The sequence below is a fragment of the Colletotrichum karsti genome (genome assembly GCF_011947395.1).
Source record: "Colletotrichum karsti strain CkLH20 chromosome Unknown Scaffold29, whole genome shotgun sequence".
NCBI classification, from domain to species: Eukaryota; Fungi; Ascomycota; class Sordariomycetes; order Glomerellales; family Glomerellaceae; genus Colletotrichum; species Colletotrichum karsti.
This window is the reverse complement of record NW_024065929.1, coordinates 355,629-374,538: the sequence shown is the minus strand read 5'-3', so window position 1 is coordinate 374,538 and position 18,910 is coordinate 355,629. Positions and strand designations below refer to the sequence as shown.

Genomic DNA, 18,910 nt, shown 5'->3' with positions numbered 1-18,910 from the left:
TGGGTCCGCCAAATGGAGTGCTTGCTTCAACGCTCTTGGTTGATGCCAACTATCAGCTTCAACGTTGGCTATCGAGTGGACCTCCCGATCAAAGCACCGCTCGGAGACGTCGATCCGTTGACAGCGGAAGAAGATCTCGTTCTGGAAGAAAAACAAGGCTCGGCGACTGAGCACTTGTTCCTGGAACCTGTGCGCGTTTTCTTCAGTTTTCGAGGGTCCTGAATTCGCGTTCAACTATGGGTCACTTACGTCCAACCCCTTGTTTGATAGACTGTTGAATCAAGCATCCCATCCAGCTCCATGAAGACACGCATATGAATGTTCTTTCTGACGTCAATGGACTCCGTCCGCATTCGACTGTTCTTTGCAATACCGGGAAGACCTGCATTCGCATTGTGTCCGTAGGCAGCAACCACGGTCAAATGCGCCCTCTCGTAAATATTGTCCATCACGTTGATGCCCCGACGAAGATCGTCCTCGTCGTCCTGGATAAGACAAAGAGCATCAACCCAGACGTATCGGATTTGGAGTTTCTGCGCCAGTAGGATTGTGTCGGTAATGGTCTTCGGCAGACGTGACCAGGCAGCCTTTATCCCATTTATCCTCAGCATTTGCTCTAGGTTAGACGTGGCCAAGCGAACGCTTGCAACACCGCCCCAGACGTAACTGAGAGCCACGTATCGGCGGACATCTTGGACTCTCACGAGACAATATGACTCCACGTCAATGAGTCGCAGGACTTCTAAACCCGGATATGCATCAGAAAATTGTTTCGGAGTGTAACCATCGCCACAGTGAACGGTGTGCGTCGCTTCACATGAGGAGATCCATTGACCAATCCTGTGATAATCCAGGTCGGGAGAAATCGATGATCGGAGGAAGCCGTCGTCATCTCCTCCGTCCGTGGTCTGAGTTTCGTCTCCCGCGAAGTATATGATGCATTTTCGGACGCCGTAGACGTAGAAAGCCCCTCGTTTGCCCGGTCCCAAGTCGTTGGACCAAACGACATTTACTGGGTCCAATCGACTAGTAGCTACTCCATCTTCCGGGTTTGCGATGTAGTCCTGGTGGATAGCCTGGGTGACGAGTCGACAGAAGGGGCATTTGCTGTTGATGACCCGGTCCAAATGTCCAAGACCGAACCAAGAAGCCGCAGCATCGTCCTTTCTGGATCGGAGTTCTGCAGAGTTGAGTGGGATGACTTCGCAATACTCGCAGAGCGATTGCATGGTGACAGAATTGCGAGGATGTGTCGCGCGGTTGTTCAGCCCAACATTGCGGTCGGCAATGACGTCGCAGTTGCTGAGGGGAACTCATGAAATTCTCGCATTACTCATTCTCGCACCCTAGGTCCACTATCGACCACTAGTAATAGGCGCTCGATGGAGTGAGACACATTACTTGGCAAGAGAGCGTCGATCATCCGCGGCTGTTGAAGTTGGGATCTTGCAGTTCAACATCATTATCTGAAGCATTTGTGCATCAGTTTTGATCAGAGTTGATGAGAAATTCGAGATGGACGTGGTTACGGGATCATGGAAATCAGCTCCGTCGCAACCGGCACCGAAAAAAGCTCCGGCCCGTTGCGGATCCCCAAAGCAATCCGATCATCAGACGATACGAACAGCCAATGAGGTCTGAACAAGTTCAATACTTGTCTCCAGTTTCGTAGCATTGTGTTTGGGCACCTCTTTGGCCTTTCCTGACAACTCCGCGGCTGAAGAGAGGCACGAAAAGTCTTCACATTTAGTGGCAGCCTGAGCCACGAAGTAATTGCATTCTGAGCCAAATACGAACAAACAAATGCAATACGCCGCGCAATACAATGCAGCCACCCTTATAATCTGGTCATAGATATCTCGCCATACCCAACGAGGAGCCAAATACGAAGAGTCCGTGACATACCATTCAAGCATACTTTCGATCAGTTTGTGTTCTCTCAGGTTACACTCAGCATCGGGCCATGGGGATACCCACAGAGTTAGTCGGAAGTCTTCCGCGACCAGAGGCTTTACAACAAGCCTATGCAGACTACGACGCTGGCAAAATTTTGAAGGGCCAGTTGGAGAAGGCACAGGATGCAGCCGTCAAAGACTCAATCAATCGACTGAAAGATACCGGCGAGACATTCGTCAATGACGGCGAGCAGCGCGCCAGCTCGTTCGCGACGTATTCAATCACCGATACCCTAAGCGGAACGGGTCTGGCGGACGGCCTGGCAGGTGACGGACAGGTCTTTGCCTATTTCGACGACGGACATCAGCGACAACTACCTCGACTCACGAAAGGTCCGTTCAGGTATCAGACCTATGCGTTCGAAAACTTCAAGAAGTCGCAGGCGCTGGCGGAGGGCCATGCCATGAAGACTGCGGTCATCTCGCCGAGCATGTTGTACCTGCTGTATCCTCTCAAGGGCGACCTTGAAGGGTACAACAGGCTGCAGTTTGTGCATGATCTGGTCCGGGAATGTGAGAAGGATATTAGGGGATGCTTCGCAGCGGGTGCGAAGAGGGTTTCGATTGACTTCACTGAAGGACGTACGTGCTTGAGTTGATGACATCATGAAGCATTCAGAGCTGACTCTGCCTTAGGATTGACCAACAAGAAGGACCCCAGAAACCCCTGGACGAATGAAGACTTGCTTCAAACATTCGTGGATATCATCAACACCGTCCTCGACCGCTTCACCCCTGAGGAGAGGAAGAATATTGGTCTTCACACATGTCCCGGCGGTGACTATGACTCTGTGCACTCGGCTGAAGTTCCGTATCATACACTTCTTCCGTCGTTGTTCAAGATCAACGCAGGTTAGTCGATGCCTCTTTTGAAATACATGTATTCATCTGATAATCTGACCATTGCCTAGGATATTTCTTGATTCAACTGTCTTCGGAAAAGGACAAGATCACCGTGTACAAGGAGATCGGGGAACACATCCGCAAAGACGGAAATGGAGTCAAGCAAGTTGCTTTCATCGGCGTCACGAACCCTCTTGACCCGAGAGTCGAGAACCCCGAAGAAATTGCGAATGATCTGTGCGAAGCGGCAAAGTACATCCCTATCGATCAACTCGGCGCGACGGATGACTGCGGTTTCAGCCCTTTCAGCATTGACAGTAAGCCCAAGTACGTCAAAGGTCCGGACTTTGCGAGGGATATTGCGTTCCAGAAGATTTCGAATCGGGTCAAGGGCGCCAAGATTGCCTCTGAAAAGCTGGGTGTTTGAAGTTGACGGAGTACAAGTAGACTGAGGAGTGTCTAAGTACAACGGTCTATCTTTCTTGCATAACAGACTCAAAAGTACGGTGCGCTCTCTGATGCTTGTGTTGGATAAACATTGTGATGGTGGACTGTGTCTCGTACATTTGTTAGACAACATTGTATCACTGCATCAAAAATGGCATGAGGCGAGGGAGGCGACGTGGCCAAGGGAAGAGTAGACGCTTTCTGCAGAACTTCATGGACCGTCCTCGACGTTTTTGTCTCCAAATGATGATAAAGAACAGCCTAGGGCGCTGAAGTCAGTGAAAGTTCTTACATAGCCAACGTTGAGACGATGCATCACCAAAAGCATTTTCAACGTCCCTTTCTGCCATCGAAGTATTGCTCACGAATAGACATGGATTATACCAGCAATATCGGAAGCTGGACCAATCATCAGATAGTTGGATGCCAAGGCTACGTTTAGCTGAACAACTTCGCTCACCTGAAGGCTATATGCCGCAGAAAAGAAGCCAGTTGTTCCGGATCTGGTCATTCAAATCAATTGGAGGGTGAAGGAAATGACGTTGAAATTTCGTAACTTCAGTGTCATATCGGACTAGAAATAGGAAGAAATCCAACCAAGGAAGTCAATGTACGGCCGCGCACGCTCAGCCCAATGGGACGCGAAAGTATATAAAGCTTAGTTGTGCTCGTATCTGCTCTCGATTTGACGAGCTAGGATCATCGTTGTCAGTATCTGGCTTGGTCCTGCTCGTTTGCCCTCATGTATGAGGCTGGACCGTCCTGTGTGATAGGGAGATGAGGCAGCAGATCAAACTCCTTGCCGTCCAGCGAAAGTAGAAGACCTGAAAAGCGGCTAGTTGAAGATGGAGTTTGGCCACTTCATCGGCCTCAGTGGCTATGCGTCGTGACAAGCTTCAAATGTGAGACTTTGAGCGGGCTCGTTCATAGTCTATCACCATCAAATACGCAAAGGCCGGCGGTGGTGATGGAAGACGGAGATATTATCGACATACATTGTCAGCTCACCTTCAGCTTCCCACTTATTGCCCAAGCAAATCCATAGAGAAGTCGCTTGAAACGAGTGTCGATGGACATCTAACAGCAAAGGGCAATACTCTTTGGACGCCACAGCTCTTACTAACAGTCGGCCTCTAGTACCTACTTATACCTTGACCCAGAGCTAGAACATACGCAGTCTTGAGCGTTACTGAACTTTGTTCCTGCGACGTTCTGTTAGATAAATCCAGTCTGGTCTTACCAGCACATAGATTGGTAAGGGGCAGTGATGTACTGGTGCTGTTTACTTTTTGGTCTCTATAAAACCTCGTCACCCCGTGTTCAATGGCTTTTTATCAACAGACCTAGGAAATGGTCCGAGATGGTTCACGTCAGTGATCTAATGCGCCAAGAAATAATTCAGTTCTCATCTCCCCTGTCGACGTAGTATCTACCTATGAATAACCCCGTGATGGCCGGGAAAACAGCGGCGACGTAATCTCATATTGATGCGAAGCCCCATTCAATAAACCCGAAGAGGCGGCTAGATTGACTCGTTATCAAATTCCCAGCCTGTAACCAGCGGATTCCGGGGAACCAAGTTAATTCCTGGGTTGATTTGCTATTTCTATGACATGAAGCGATTTATATGCGGTGGTCTCGAGGAGACATCATCTTCAACCGTCATGGTGGACCACTTGAGAATCTATACGCAGAAGTTCTTCCGGCATAGTCACAGCCCTCTCGCGTCTCGGTTCACTTTTACTCGGCTTTTCTCACAGTGTCGGGCTGTCGTCGATTCACATAAATATCCCACAAATGCATGCTTCAAAACAAATCTTCATCAGGCCAATGGAGTGTGGTGTTGCATTTGTTTCCACTGCGAGGTTCAAATCTCATCTCTAACCTTTGATTATATAACACAACATTCGTGACATGAGCTTCAGGACCGTCATCTTAACCAGCACTTGCTTCAGGGTATTCATAATAGGATAACCCACAGACAGGACAAACCAACAACGGCGAAACAGCTGGCTAGACAATCAAGATCATCAAGCGACGAGTTCAACACTTCAGCGCCGAGACATAGCTAAGATGCGACATTCTGGTCCAGAGTCTTCCAGAACGTCCTGAGAGCAGTGATCTAGATGCTAGACCGGCCGAGCACAATTCTGCCACTCTTCATCACAATTCGGCTGTTTAATCACGTCTCCAAGGCAGTTGTGATGCCTTATAAATGCCTCTTGGCGGTAATTTCAGTTGCTTGGTGCCAAACCACCTCATGTGGGAGTATCATTGATTTCTACAAGACGTAACTGTAACTTTATCCTTCCTGTCCTCATCGATTTCACTGCGAGCTGTATAAAAGCGTCTGAACTCAGCGTTTTCAACTTCGTAGCCGCAGAATGGCGTGATGTTCGGCGACGTGGGTCCATGACTTGTTGCTCCCAAGGGATCCTGATCCGTGCCGTGACTGCTATGCCAACCAGCCCGGCGATGCCATCCATATTACGAAACGTCGTTATGATGACACGAGCTCATTCAGATGGATGTAACTGTAAAGGAATACACAAAAGACAATGATAAGAGACGGCGATGACGATGAGTTGCGGGGAGATCGGAATTATCAAGCCTCCTGCGTTTCAGCGCCGAGCTGATTCTGGGCTGCAAAGCGCTCAATTTCTGACAAAGTCTGGGACTGTAGGGTTATGACTTGACTCAAAATGCGTTGAGCCCTTGTTTGCCCCAGACGAGACAGTCGAGTGCTGCAGATTCCTTTCTTGGATTTTGTCATGCCTCGGGAGTTTAAGTACATGGATATGTAGCTTTCGATGGTGTCAATGCCAATCGCATCAAGCACCTCGATATGCAACAACGGTGATTTGACGCATTTTGCAAACCCAACCTCAGAAAGCTCTGTTGCGTCCTGTGAATATATCTCAAGGTACGATTTCAATGATTTCGTACACGAGCCCATCTATTCCTCCAGGACAAGGTTACGACAAATCAAAGACTTGGATCCCATTTTCTTGACTATGAATGAGCTTCGGAATTTGGCAGTAATGGTCAATGCTATGGAGAGGTCGTAGTTGGAGACAGTCACGAGTCATTTCAAAAACTCCGTACGGCCATGAACGCGGTAGCATCGCTCTTCAGAGTCACGAAAAGCGTATTAATAAGGAATGGCCGGCAAACGCCGATCGATGAAGGCCGGCTCCGAGCTAGAAGACGTGGAGCCCAGGGGATTGGGTCGTGCTAAAAACGTCCGCCCATTTGTTTGTTTTGGCCCGTCGGAGCTGTCGTAGAAAAGAAAGGTTCGGCCTAGGCCTATTACTCGGGGAGTCGAGCCGGCGAGGAAAGCGGAAACACGGGATCGGTGGTGCGGTTTGACGTCATGTGCTGATCGGGATTTCATGACCTGATGCGTTCGAAGGTGTTCAGTCAACCGTCTGCTAACCATGTCTTGGCACTGGGAAAGAAGATCCTCGGCAAGACTCGGCCGTGATGGTCGGCTCGTTGGCCAGTGATAATCGCGAAGGAGTCGCTTCCCGGCTGTGCCTCGTATTTGCTGGCGGGTTCCGGCTGATGGTGTGGACGCGGGCCAAGGCTTTCCAGAAGGATGGAAAACGGATGAACTCGTTGGCGACCGCAAATAGTGCAATGCTCGAGTCAGCTTGTTGATGTCTAAAGTCAGAGCGTCTCGTTAGCTAGACTGTGTCCCAAAAATAATGAAGTTATTGTTGTTGTTGACAGTGTCAAGCCGAAGAACCATCGTACTCATCATGTCGCTGTGGCCGGGCGCGAAAGCAACGTTGCGCCGCTCCGGTGTAGTGCCGGGGCGCAGGGGAGTGGCTTGCTAGTCCAGCTGCCAGCTGAACATAACCAGTCGGCTTCAGCGGTCAGACTCGGTCCAGGCGATTGCTTACCAGGATCGTATTGACGGATAAACTGAGAGCCCTCGTACTTGCATGGACGTCAGAAGTTGGGATTGCCGTGACGGCTTAGGTAGTGATTGCTTCAAGAACATAGCCAGTATTAAACGAGACGCTCAGATGAGTGCGACAATCGTAGCGGGGTGTAAGCCAATTGTAAGTGAAATGAGACGACGATCTTGGTGTGCAAAATCAGCAATGGTGACATGTCCTCGGGGCGATGAGACGTCGCTGAAGATGGGTGACGATTGTCTCAGTCGCGATGCGTGGAGCTGTGATTGAGAGGGGCCCGAAGCTTGTTTTCCTGCCCACAAAATTAAGGTCAGCACGGATGCGACGTGATGCCTTGGGAGGTTGGGATGATGGGATGGGGCGGCAACCCCGCGGCCCCCGGCGGGGTAAGAAGCGAAGGGCTCTCGTATCCATCGTGAGATGTAGGTCAAGAGACGATGTGACGATGCGGCAATGTTGCCTTATGCGTTGGCCTCATGAGTCAGCGTGGCAGACAGACAGCGAGACCGACTGACGATCGAGGCGTCTTGGGAATAGCCGAAGCTGATTGAAAAGTTGAGCCAGATGGCTGGTGATGAAAAGTCGCCGGCTGGTGTTGAGTTGAGTAGAAGATGGTGGGCGGAAATCCGCTCGGATTACCTCATTGGCGAAGGTTGTCATCTCGCGGTACGAAGGTACTGGGTAATGTGATTCTCCTCCAAGCTTATTCCAACGAAGCGGGCAGCAGCAGCATCATGCATCCATCGCGAGGAGAAGACGAGCTAAGAGGCGGCGAACTGCATGTTGGAGAAGAACAAGCAAAGGCTGGCAGGAGAGGTGGTGTTGTTGACAGGGATCCCAAAAAGCCTCAAGTGTTGTTTCTTTTCTTAGGCCAAGGCAAGCGAGCGCACCTTTGTCGTTTGACCATTTTGGTGCTAGCGGCGGAGGTGAAGGCCGGCTGCCATCTGGTGTTCTTCTGAGGACGTTCGCTGACCGGGCGAGCCGTCGATGGTGGCTATTTTGGTGTATCGTTCTTCTGCAGTACGGGAAGGATGACTTGGCATCTGAGGTTGAAGATGAGGAGGCATGATTCGGTTGAATCGGCACGCGATGAGGATTTTGAAGTTGTATGATAAGTAGAAGAAAATTCAGAAGAACATGATGGAGGAAGAAGGCAGTCGAAGGCTGGGTAACCAGTTGGACGGAAGGCGGCAATTCCAGAAGCTCCTATTGGACGACCGAGACATGAAGATTCGTACTTTGCTCACTTGGCAAGAGCACAGCAAAACGCACCTTCCATGAGAATGAAAACATCGAATGGCAGGCAGGTTTAATGATCGTACCTTCCGTCCTTGCCGAATGCTCAATCCTCTCTTCCACGGCAGGTGCAGGTCGCGCAGTTGCAGTTGCAGTGCAGTCGCAGTCGCAGTTGCCCAGCGAGGCAGCAACAGCCCGCTTGCTTGATAAACCTGGAAGGCAAGAACACTGCACCCACCTGCCCAAACTGGAAAATGGCGGCCCTGATTGGTTCTGCTAGGCCGTCCTGCTGGTACGACGACTGGGCAACCCCTGGCTAGCGCACGCTAAGGAGCGCCTTGAGGCAGGGGGTAGGGGTTTTTCACCTCTGATTTTTCCCGTTCCTTCCTTCCTGCCTAAGAAGAATTCAACCGCGGAGAACTGCATCGACGCATGTGGAAAAGACGACAAAAAGAAAAATGAAAAGAAAAGAAAAACGGCGCGAAAACTCGAAAGAAACTTATTCATTAGTCCTGCGCCGTTGGAGACCGCTTCTCGATGACACCGCACGTTCCGCCGAGAAACGTCGAAACATCAGCCCAATCATCACAACGACATGCCACGGAAGAGCAGGGCCAGCTTCGATAGATTCGGGAAAAGAGGGCCATGACTCCTCTCATACGAAGATCCTCCAGATTTTAGTCCGTCTTCTCGTCTCCACCGGTGAGATCACCGCCGGGAGCGAGGTCATCGCGTTGCAACCGCCCCTCTTCGCCCGTCTGCCGCCATCAAGCCGTCAAACCGTCAAACCGTCAGTCTGGTTCCCCCCTCTCCTAGTCTTCATGGAGTCATGCTCACTACGACACTAGCCACCCGGTACGAGCTGACGGAGGGCGCCATTCTCTTCTCGCCATGTACCAGCCCAAAATCACTCGCCTGGCCGACGACACGCCGAACCCGCCGTTGTGGTGTGGGTGGCCCCAAGCCAACCTCCATCATCACACCCACCGCCCGTCACAACCACCACCAATCGCCATCATGCAGCAGCCCATCCTGCAGCCCAAGATACCCTACCCTAATTCTACCTGCATGGGGAAAAGGCCTCTGGGATGATGCAGTCGTCCATGTCCAGGCTAGCCTGGCATGCTGGGTGGGAGCATGGGCAACGAGAGATCAACCACGAGGCGACTGCGGCTCCAGAACTACCTCGTATTCCTAGTCCGCCCGTCTATGTGGGTAGAGCGGGTGAATGGGTGATGGATGCACGCGAGACGTCCCGCCCCCAGCAACCCCGACCCATCTCCTCTGCCTCGCCTTGGTTCTCATAAAGGCCGCCTCAACATGCCGAGACCTTCGTTCATGTCTCTCCTTTTCTCTTCACCCACGGTCGCTTCAAGCCTTTAGGCAATAATACCTTCGCTTATTCAGCAGCTCGACTTCATAGTCACTGACATTCGCTTTTAACACCACGAAACTATTCAAGATGCGCGGCCTCTACTTGGGACTGGGCGCCATGGCCCTGGCGTCCGTCAATGCCTGGGATTACCCAAACTGCGTAGGTCTCTCCTATTCTCATCTCATATGAAGTCTTTCATGGGAGAAAACATAACCCCAGAAACATTGACTAACACCTCCCAGGAGCACGACGGCTGCTACCGCAACCTCATCGACAAGCGCTTCGAGGAAGAAGCCAAGACTTTCTGTGTTGACTTCCTCCACGGCACCACCACCGCTCCGTCGGCCATCCCGACTGACTTCAACAACTGCGGCGGAGACGTCAAGGCCGTCTCTTCGGCTTGCTCTTGCATCACCTACAGCCTGAGCACCACCGTCCCGGTTACCACCTCCACCGCTCCCGGCACGACCAGCACTCCCGTCATCACCACCTCGTCGACCAGCGAGTATGTCACTCCTACTCCTACTCCGACCCCAAGCACCACCAAGGAGCACTCGACCAGCACTTCCTCTGAGGACTGCACCACCTCGACGACGCCGGTCAGCAGCACCAAGCCCGTCCACACGCCCACCACCTCCTCCGAGGACTGTGATACTACTTCCTCTACTGTCGTCAGCAGCACCAAGCCTGTTCACACTCCGACCACATCTACCGAGGACTGCACTACCTCGTCGACCGTTGTCAGCTCCACCAAGCCTGTTCACACCCCCACAACTTCCACCGAGGACTGCACCACTTCCACCGAGGTCAGCAGCACGAAGCCGATTCACACCCCGACAACGACTTCCTCTGAGGACTGCGACACGACTTCCACTGTCGTGAGCACCACTAAGCCCGTCCACACCCCGACGACGACCTCGACTGAGGACTGCACCACCTCCACCGAGGTTAGCAGCACCGAGGTTAGCAGCACCAAGGGCCACTCCACTTCGAGCAAGACCTGGTCGACCAAGTACCACAACTCTACGACCATCTCTACCGAGGACTGCACGACGTTGACCACGATCAGCAGGACGAAGCCCGTTCACACTCCGACCACATCCACTGAGGATTGCACGACGTCGACCACGATCAGCAAGACGAAGCCGGTTCACACCCCGACCACTTCCACCGAGGACTGTGAGACTACTTCAACTTTTGTGACCAGCAGCAAGCCCGTCCATACCCCTACCACTTCATCGGAGGACTGCGAGTCATCGACCGCCGTCAGCAGCACCAAGGGACACAGCACGACCAAGAGCCACCACATCCCGACTTACACTCCTACGACCACTCCCTACCTCAACACCACCAGCAAGCCTCACCACACCAAGACCAAGAGCTCCGAGAAGCTGACCACTTCCACTGTCTGGACCACCCGCGTTGAGACCATCACCAAGTGCCCCCCTCACGTCCCTAACTGCCCCGGAGGACACACCGTCACCACCGTCACGGTTCCTGTGTCGACCACCATCTGCCCGGTGACCGAGACTCACACACCCCCTCCTCCTCCTCCCCCGACGACTTGGACGACCTCGACGGTGTACACCACAAAGATCCACACCGTCACCAAGTGCCCTCCCGGAACTCCCAACTGCCCCGATCAGCCTCCTCACGTCACCACCGAGACCATCCCCGTCTCCACGACCATCTGCCCCATCACCGAGAGTGTTCCTCCTCATACTTTCAGCACTGTTAAGCCGGTCCCGAGCCCTCCTGCTCCCCCGGTGCCTCCTGTCAACACTCCTCCTGCTCCCCCCGCCGGTACTCCTCCCGCTCCTCCTGCCGGTACCCCCGCTCCTCCGGCGAGCGTCCCTCCCGTGTCTCTCCCCTCTGTCATTCCTACGCCCGCGACCACCCCCGCCCCTAGCCCCAGCAGGACCACCGTCCCCCCGGTCCAGGTCACCGCTGCCGCCAACCGCCTCGGCTCCGGCGTCATGGCCGCTGCCGCTGGTGTCGTTGTCGTTGCTCTTCTCTGATCGGATTAATGTTTGATGGATGGATACGGACACCTGGGCCGGACTGCGCCCATATCATGACGGATATTTAGCATTTGCATTTAATGTATAATTCATGAAAATAATGTTCAGACGACAGGATGTAGATCTAGGATAGGGGCACCTGTTCATATCTAGTCACATCATATTATTTAACAAAATAAATCATAGTGTAGATAACTTGCTCTAATATTCAAAGTAATGTCAGAAGACTTGCAGTGATGTATCCAACTGCTGTCTCCTAGAAACCGGAGTGCGATTGAGAAACGATCAATTAAGGACTTCTTTGCTCCTGGTCACAGCACATGGCGAATTCATATTTATGCTGTTCCTGCCTCCAGGGCACTTCGTAAAGATTGCTGGATGATTCAACTGGACGACGGGTGCCTTTGTCATACCCCAAAGCTGGAGCAACCGGGTTTAGTGGGGCCATGCCGATTGTGCTGGGTGGAAGTGGGGCCGGACTTGGACATGCTCCCCGGAACACCCTCACACAGAAGGTCCTAGTGAAGAAGTGACTTCTGAATCGTCACGGCAACTGAGCAGGAGTTTTTCTTGTCATATTTTGATGTATTGGTATTTTCTAAGTGGGACTTTTGTCCTTTCGTGGAAAGGTACAGAATCCAACAGACCACCCCCAGCCTTCTTTCTTCACCCGTCCTCAAAGACTCCTCGCCAGAAACTTCTCCCTTCCACATCCACCACTCCCAGAGATCACTTCAATTTTCACCTCTTCAATTCTTCTAGTCGAAACATACAATCCAAAACATCCTCTCAAAGTCCCTTCCAACAAATCCGTTCCTGAAAGATGTACCTCCACCTCCTCACCCTCTTCCTCCCGCATCCTCCGCCAAAACCTCCCCTCTCACCGCTGACACGCCACCTCTCCCTCCCGCGAGAAAATCTCTTCTCTGCTTTCTTCGACTTTAAGAGGGCAAGAGCAGACATTGTCCTAGTCGACGTATTCTTCCCACCCAGACGGGAAGAGTGTGGTCGCGGCTTTGGCGAGGGTTTTGATCTGAGAGAGGTGTCGTTTTTCTTTCCTGTTTTGATTTTTTGGCGATGTCTCGGCGTTCCCTGCGAATTTCTCTTGGGACAGAGGAGCAGGGAATCGAGTTCTTTCTTATCGGGTCTCCCGGGCACGATTCTCGACTGCGCGTCCCCATGGCGATGAGGTGGGTTTGCTCGTGTCGAGGACGCGTCTATCGTGTCGAAAACCGTCGTCGTGGTAAGTCGCAGAATTTCTTCTCGTTCTCTCCTTCCTTCCACTTTACTTGTTTACAACACTACCGCGGTGGCTCTACGAGCTTACGGTGCGCAGTCTTCGAGATGTTCGCATAGGACGTTCATTCACACCATCAGACGACGCCATTGTACCCCCGAAGTGATTCATTATCTTTTCACTTGCCGTCATCGAAACGACCGCTGATTCTTCTCTGCTCTCAGGCCGTCAGATTCCCTACCGTCCTATCTATCGACCACTCTTCGGATCGACCGCACGATGGAAGGAGTCGCAAGTTTGAAGTTTACCACCGTGACTCGGCCAGGACTTGATTGGAAGTCTGAAGGTCGGCGGTATACATGGAGGTACGTGAAATCCTGGTTCCCCTCCTTCATCCCGGGTGATGATGATATACGGCAGAAGTGGTACGATGGGCTGTGGTGGACCCAGATGACTTCACGACACCCGTCTGATTCGGTTTACCAATACCCCGATTTCACCACACACTGCGTTTTCTTTTCTAGGATGGAGATCATGTGCTAACCTTGACTCAGGTACCCTCGTTGGCGCGAGCTTTTGAGGCACTGTTGACTGCTCAGACTCGTGAGTTATCTCTTCCTCAACCACCCTCGTATCTACCCAACTCAATGATGACCTATCTTGGTATTCAGACAAGCATCGCCGAGGCGTTGCATGATGTTTCTTTTCTCTTTTTCTCTGACTGAAGTCCCTTCAAGCACCCACCGTTCGCTGTATTCATCGTACCCAGATGCTAATCTTGTACGATCACCAGGTCTCATCATCCGTTCGTCCAAATATTCAACCCAGTCTTCACACCACCTTCCGGCGGCAACCCAGCATGCGTCGTCCTAGTATCCAGCTCTCCGAAATTATCCCAACTCTTCCAGAACAACGCATTTCCCGGCACAGCCTTCACAGTCAACGCCTCATGGTTCTCGCAATCCACATACGCACACCAACTCCGGTCCTCCAGCGTCCAGTTGACGTTGAGATACGGGAACTGCGTCCCGCACTTCTCGCAGCTCGCCTCGACGATGGCGAAGATGGTGGTGAGTCGATGCGTAGAACTACCGTTCACGGACGCGTCGAGGGGGTCCAGGTGGGGATTGAAGAGCTGGCCGGCGCGGTAGCGTGTGAGTTGGAGGGACTCGTGCAGGTCGAGGGGGGTGTAGCCCTGGATTTCGGAGGCGCGTTTGGTTATGCGCTGGACTATCGGGTCCGAGTCCGGGAGATACGCGGTGCTGCTTGTTCGGTCTGGGTCGTGGAGGTATTGGGTTTCTTCGTCGATGTATATCGTGGACCTCTCGAACAGAGATTCTCTTGTGCATCGTGTTAGTCGCATGGACGGCAGGCGTAGTCCCGGGCACCTACCCGAGTCGCAGCAGGTGTCTCCTTTCGGCCCATGAGAGGAATCCCACAATGTAGATGATGAGAGGGTCGTACGAGAGAATACGAATGGAGTATGCTTTTGGCAGTGGCTGGACAAGGAAGATGGACGAGATGTCAAATGATATGCGCGGCCACAAATGCACCATCACCGGCACCAGAGCGCCGCATATCACCAACCAGTTCCAGGACAATAGCTTCATGTCGAATGATGATGGCGTCTGGATAGATCAACCACACGATACGACGATCATCACCCGCGCTATCAAAAAGCGACGCAAATTGTGTAAAAAATGGCAACAGCATCCTGGACGTTCCGGTCTTACCTCTCAGTCAGGTGATCACAGTCGTATTCCGAGGAGTTCTCCAAGGCCCCCATCACAAGGAGCTCAAATTGTAGGTTTCGGTCCGGACGCAGGATCGAATTCTATTTGAAAATCTCGGCGGTTCTCTATCTTCCACTACGAGATGGGACGAATTCCACACAAATCCTGTCAAAGTCTCAAAGGTCGCCGTACAGCTCCGTTCAACATCTGCCGATTGGACCACAAGCCGCTTGTTAGATGAAAAAAGAGTTGGCGTACTCTATCTGGTGGGCTGAGTTTACCTCGCGGCTGATCGACAGGATAAATAATCAACCCCGAACATGGGCAGTGGCCCAGAGCTTGAGGTAACACTATGCCGCGTGTATACTCATTGAGAACCCCCAGTCAGAGCTTAACGCTTAACGTACGTTGCCGTAGGGCTACTACTCCTTCCGCAGTCAAAGCGTCACCGTCCTTCTTCTGGGATTATCACGCGACTTTGTCTATCCAAGACTGGCTATTGGTTGCCTTACGACTAGAAACCTTCAAAATGTAGGGCAGAAATGTCCCAACGATCTCGAAAACAGAGTCGTATCCTGCAGGATTGACGTGCCGGACGACGATTTCGGTAAGGTCCTCGTGAGATCTGGAGAACCAATCTTGGAAGATCTAAGCTTGGGAATATCCCTCAACGACCTGCTATCGTTTTCCCGGAAAAGAATACGACTACCGCCTAATGGAGAAGTTGGTCGTCTATCAGGATCGCCCCAAAGTCATCCGTCCCGCGAAATATCCGCCGATGCCGGGAACCTTCGACGGCGGAAGTCCCTATCAATCTCAACCCTACTGCAGAGATTGCAGCTCTACACTTTTTCTCAATCATACTGTGGCTGTGTAATGGCGTTACAGCCTGAGTCGACGACCAAATCGAGCAGGTTATGAGCGTTACCACGAAAGTTAAATGTAACGTAGTTTTTGTAAGAGTGTTTGGAGACCCTGAAGATCGTTTTAAAGCTCGGTCCGCGTCATACGACTCTATCAAAAACACACATCCTTGTGAAAATCAGGTGGTTTAAGTTGGCAACGCGTGTCTGAAGCATATCCCTGGCGATTCACCCACGAACCTTACGCGCCGGCGTTCGTCAGCATCAACGATGCCTCACGGAAGCTTCCGCGCGGAGTAGGATTACGTGGGAAGTTATACCCGATAGTCTTTATTTCTGCCCAACAGCAATCGTTGGATACTGAACTGGCAGGGATGGCATATCTTCAATTGGCCGAAGAGGCAACGAGTTACCGATACTATCCGATATTTAAGCTGCGAAAGGAATCCAGAGTCGAATGTTGTCGGCCGAATCAGTAGCCATTGAACGAAGCTGCAAATGCTTTTCAAGCGGGCTACTCCTGAAATTGAAGCATGTGAGTGAGAGGGAAGAACGAAATTTCCCATAGCATGTGAGCTTTCGTCAGCCAGATGTGGTAGAGAGATGTTGGGGTGTCTATGTGATGAGTATAGACCCGAAACGTTTCCTGATATCGTGCCAACAATATCTATTACTTATGAGAGTTCCACGTCCACGTACCGTAAGTCTTCGCGAGAATAGCTGGCTCCTCCGAACTTCTGATGACTCAGGGCAAGTTTCATGGCAACAACAGGCGGGTAGCAACCCGCCACGCCCGATTTCACGCCGTGTTGGGTGCGTGTTTCTCGGCGCATGCCGAATCTGGTACGTTTGACAGGCACGGCAGTGGAACCTTGACCATTTGCCGCCGCGGAGGGTGTGTGATGTTTCGGTCTTTCTGCCTACGGTACCTGCATCGTATCTCCCCTCCCGGCACCCCCAGCTTTTAAGCTTATCCTTGCTTTCGAGGCCCAGAACCCCTCGTCTGATAAGTCTTCGTATGTTCATTGCTGTTTGCGTTCATAGCAGGCGACGACGGACCGAAGATGAACTGTGAGTGGGCCGGTCGCGCGTGATTCAGCCATTTCATTTGAGCATCTCGCGCGTCCCTGGTCATGCCGGTGGGCGAGGAGATCTTCTGCCGCAAACAAACACTCACTGAACATTATTATTCTTGACAATATTGAACTTGATCGAATTCACGACGTGACTCACATAACATGAAATTGGAAGTCGGTATCCTGTTGTTCTTGGGCGCCATCGTTCAAGCAGTCCCTCGGGCGATGGTAGTGGAGGGCAACACCTACTTACGCGATCTCGAGGCAAGTCAAGACGCCCGTCCCGGATCCGCACCCCCCTGAAAGGAATCTAACTTCGCTCGCGAACTACAGCTGAAGAACGAGATTGAGGCCAAGGCTGATGCCGTCAATTCCCCTGAGTGGGTTGCTAGACCCAAGGGCCGGATTCGGCCCTCCGGGCCCAGCAAGAAGATAAACTGAGGTAAGAAGAATCGACTTTCATCCAGCAGCCTTGGCCAAACTGACAATTACCGACGCAGAAAATGCCATGGACAGTTCTTGATGACCATTCGAGCCACTCCAAGGTGCACGTGTGAGCGCGACAGACTTTTGGCCAAGGATATCAACTATCGATCTGACACACCTTCGCTTTACGGCCATGCGGCTGACGAAATGCTTTCTGGGGCGAGTTCCGGTTTAACGACGCTGTTTGATGGAAACGGGAGTAAGAATGGAAGAAAACGAAAAGCGGGAATCATTGAGTCTAACACAGGATCACTTGAAGGACCAGACGTCAATGGGGGGTCATCACCGGGATTCCATTGCTGACGTATCTCAAGTGGGTCGGTCTTGTGTTTTGAAAATGACGGCAGAACTTCCCTTTGCGAAGTCGATGGATACATGTTTAATCCACTCTTTATTATATCTCTTGGCTGATCCAATACGCTGGGGCTTTCAGACACTCTTTGTATGTATCGGTGCTAGGCACTCTGTCCATCGTTATGGAAAGCTCATCAGTTTGATCAACAAGAATTTTCTCAAGCCAATTGAATGTGAAGGCATGTATGAACGAAAGTTTCATTCACTACTGTGCTGATGAGATCATTAGGAGTCTCCCAGGCAGTCAGCTGACCAGACCTGTATGCAGCTCTTTACTCCAAGATTAGCTTCGATATCGGTCTCGGTTTCTCAACGGAGATCACATAAACCAATCGTCTTCACCATGCCATCATTACAGCCGTGGGTTAAATGTATGGCTGTCAGAGGGACAATCGAGAAGCTCAGGTAGCCACAGGCTCACATCAGACGATGTGGAACCGTCTTCAAATCACCCGAGCAGCAACCCCGCAGCCGACTGACTTTTGCTTGACACGAGAGCTCAGGCTCTCATGTCCGTCGACGCTGAATGAACGACTCAGGGAAATTGAATACCAGCTCATCAACCTATCGTGTGGGGGACATCTCCTCGGAGATAGTAACCCAACGTTCGTCTTTTGTTAGCGAGAAAAGAGGCCAAGGCAACATTCCATAACAGCATCTGATGCGGATTCAAACAGATGACAGTTCCGTCTTTGAGCTTGGGCATCTTCGGATCCGCAAGTTGCCTGATGAAACGAAACGCCAGAGGACGCTCGGCCGAGGATGGAACCAGTACGGATGCTTGAATACAGCAAGATCTCTCATCCTTGAAACATGTTGCACCAAGGAAACTGGCGGGATGGAATGGTCAAAGAGCGCATGCTCTCCATACCGTATTTTGACCCTTCACACAGCGACAGCTTGCACAGCTTGCTAGAGATTATTAACAATTGCCCATGTCAGTAATCCTATGGACATGACGGCACCTTTGATTCCACGCCGATTACCTGACCACCCTCATGACAACACGCCTGGGATGGAATTGAGGGTGGGTGCCCAGCTGCTTGTGCATGCAGGCCATCAACCGTACATGAATGTTTCACGCCATCGCCCACTTTCCGATCATCTACGGCTCGAAATAGCATCAATCCAAGATCGGAAGAGGCGCTCTTCCCTTCCATCTACATCCACCTGCAGCGAGATCGAGCGCACTTGTCTTGTCATGCACATGTGCCTGTACTCAGATTACAGGTGGCTTGGGCCCGGCGGGATGGCATTTCCCGCCGTGTAGGAGCTTTCTCTGCGACAATAGAGCACAAACACGAGAGAGAAAAGCTGCCTGCAAACTAAATTAGCCCATTCGTGATGCCGTGCATGACATG

The 18,910-nt window shown here is 51.8% G+C and overlaps 4 protein-coding genes across 4 annotated transcripts; 2 read left to right on the top strand and 2 right to left on the bottom strand.

The window, feature by feature from the left end:
- Positions 1-245: 245 nt before the first annotated feature.
- On the bottom strand, positions 246-1,229 carry CkaCkLH20_08625 (uncharacterized protein; the record flags this gene model as incomplete). The annotated part of the gene is made up of 1 exon (XM_038891340.1): positions 246-1,229. The coding sequence occupies one exon, from the start codon at positions 1,227-1,229 to the stop codon at positions 246-248; it is 984 nt and encodes a 327-aa protein (XP_038743352.1).
- Positions 1,230-1,963: 734 nt separating this feature from the next.
- CkaCkLH20_08624 (5-methyltetrahydropteroyltriglutamate-homocysteine methyltransferase) lies at positions 1,964-3,225 on the top strand (the record flags this gene model as incomplete). The annotated part of the gene is made up of 3 exons (XM_038891339.1): positions 1,964-2,537; positions 2,592-2,807; positions 2,867-3,225. 3 exons carry the CDS (start codon positions 1,964-1,966, stop codon positions 3,223-3,225), a joined length of 1,149 nt encoding a protein of 382 aa, XP_038743351.1.
- A 6,641-nt stretch (positions 3,226-9,866) lies between these two features.
- Positions 9,867-11,797, top strand: CkaCkLH20_08623 (uncharacterized protein; the record flags this gene model as incomplete). The annotated part of the gene is made up of 2 exons (XM_038891338.1): positions 9,867-9,938; positions 10,022-11,797. 2 exons carry the CDS (start codon positions 9,867-9,869, stop codon positions 11,795-11,797), a joined length of 1,848 nt encoding a protein of 615 aa, XP_038743350.1.
- Positions 11,798-13,836: 2,039 nt separating this feature from the next.
- CkaCkLH20_08622 (uncharacterized protein) lies at positions 13,837-14,647 on the bottom strand (the record flags this gene model as incomplete). Its single annotated transcript, XM_038891337.1, has 2 exons — positions 13,837-14,377; positions 14,430-14,647. The coding sequence occupies 2 exons, from the start codon at positions 14,645-14,647 to the stop codon at positions 13,837-13,839; spliced, it is 759 nt and encodes a 252-aa protein (XP_038743349.1).
- Between the last annotated feature and the right edge of the window lie 4,263 nt (positions 14,648-18,910).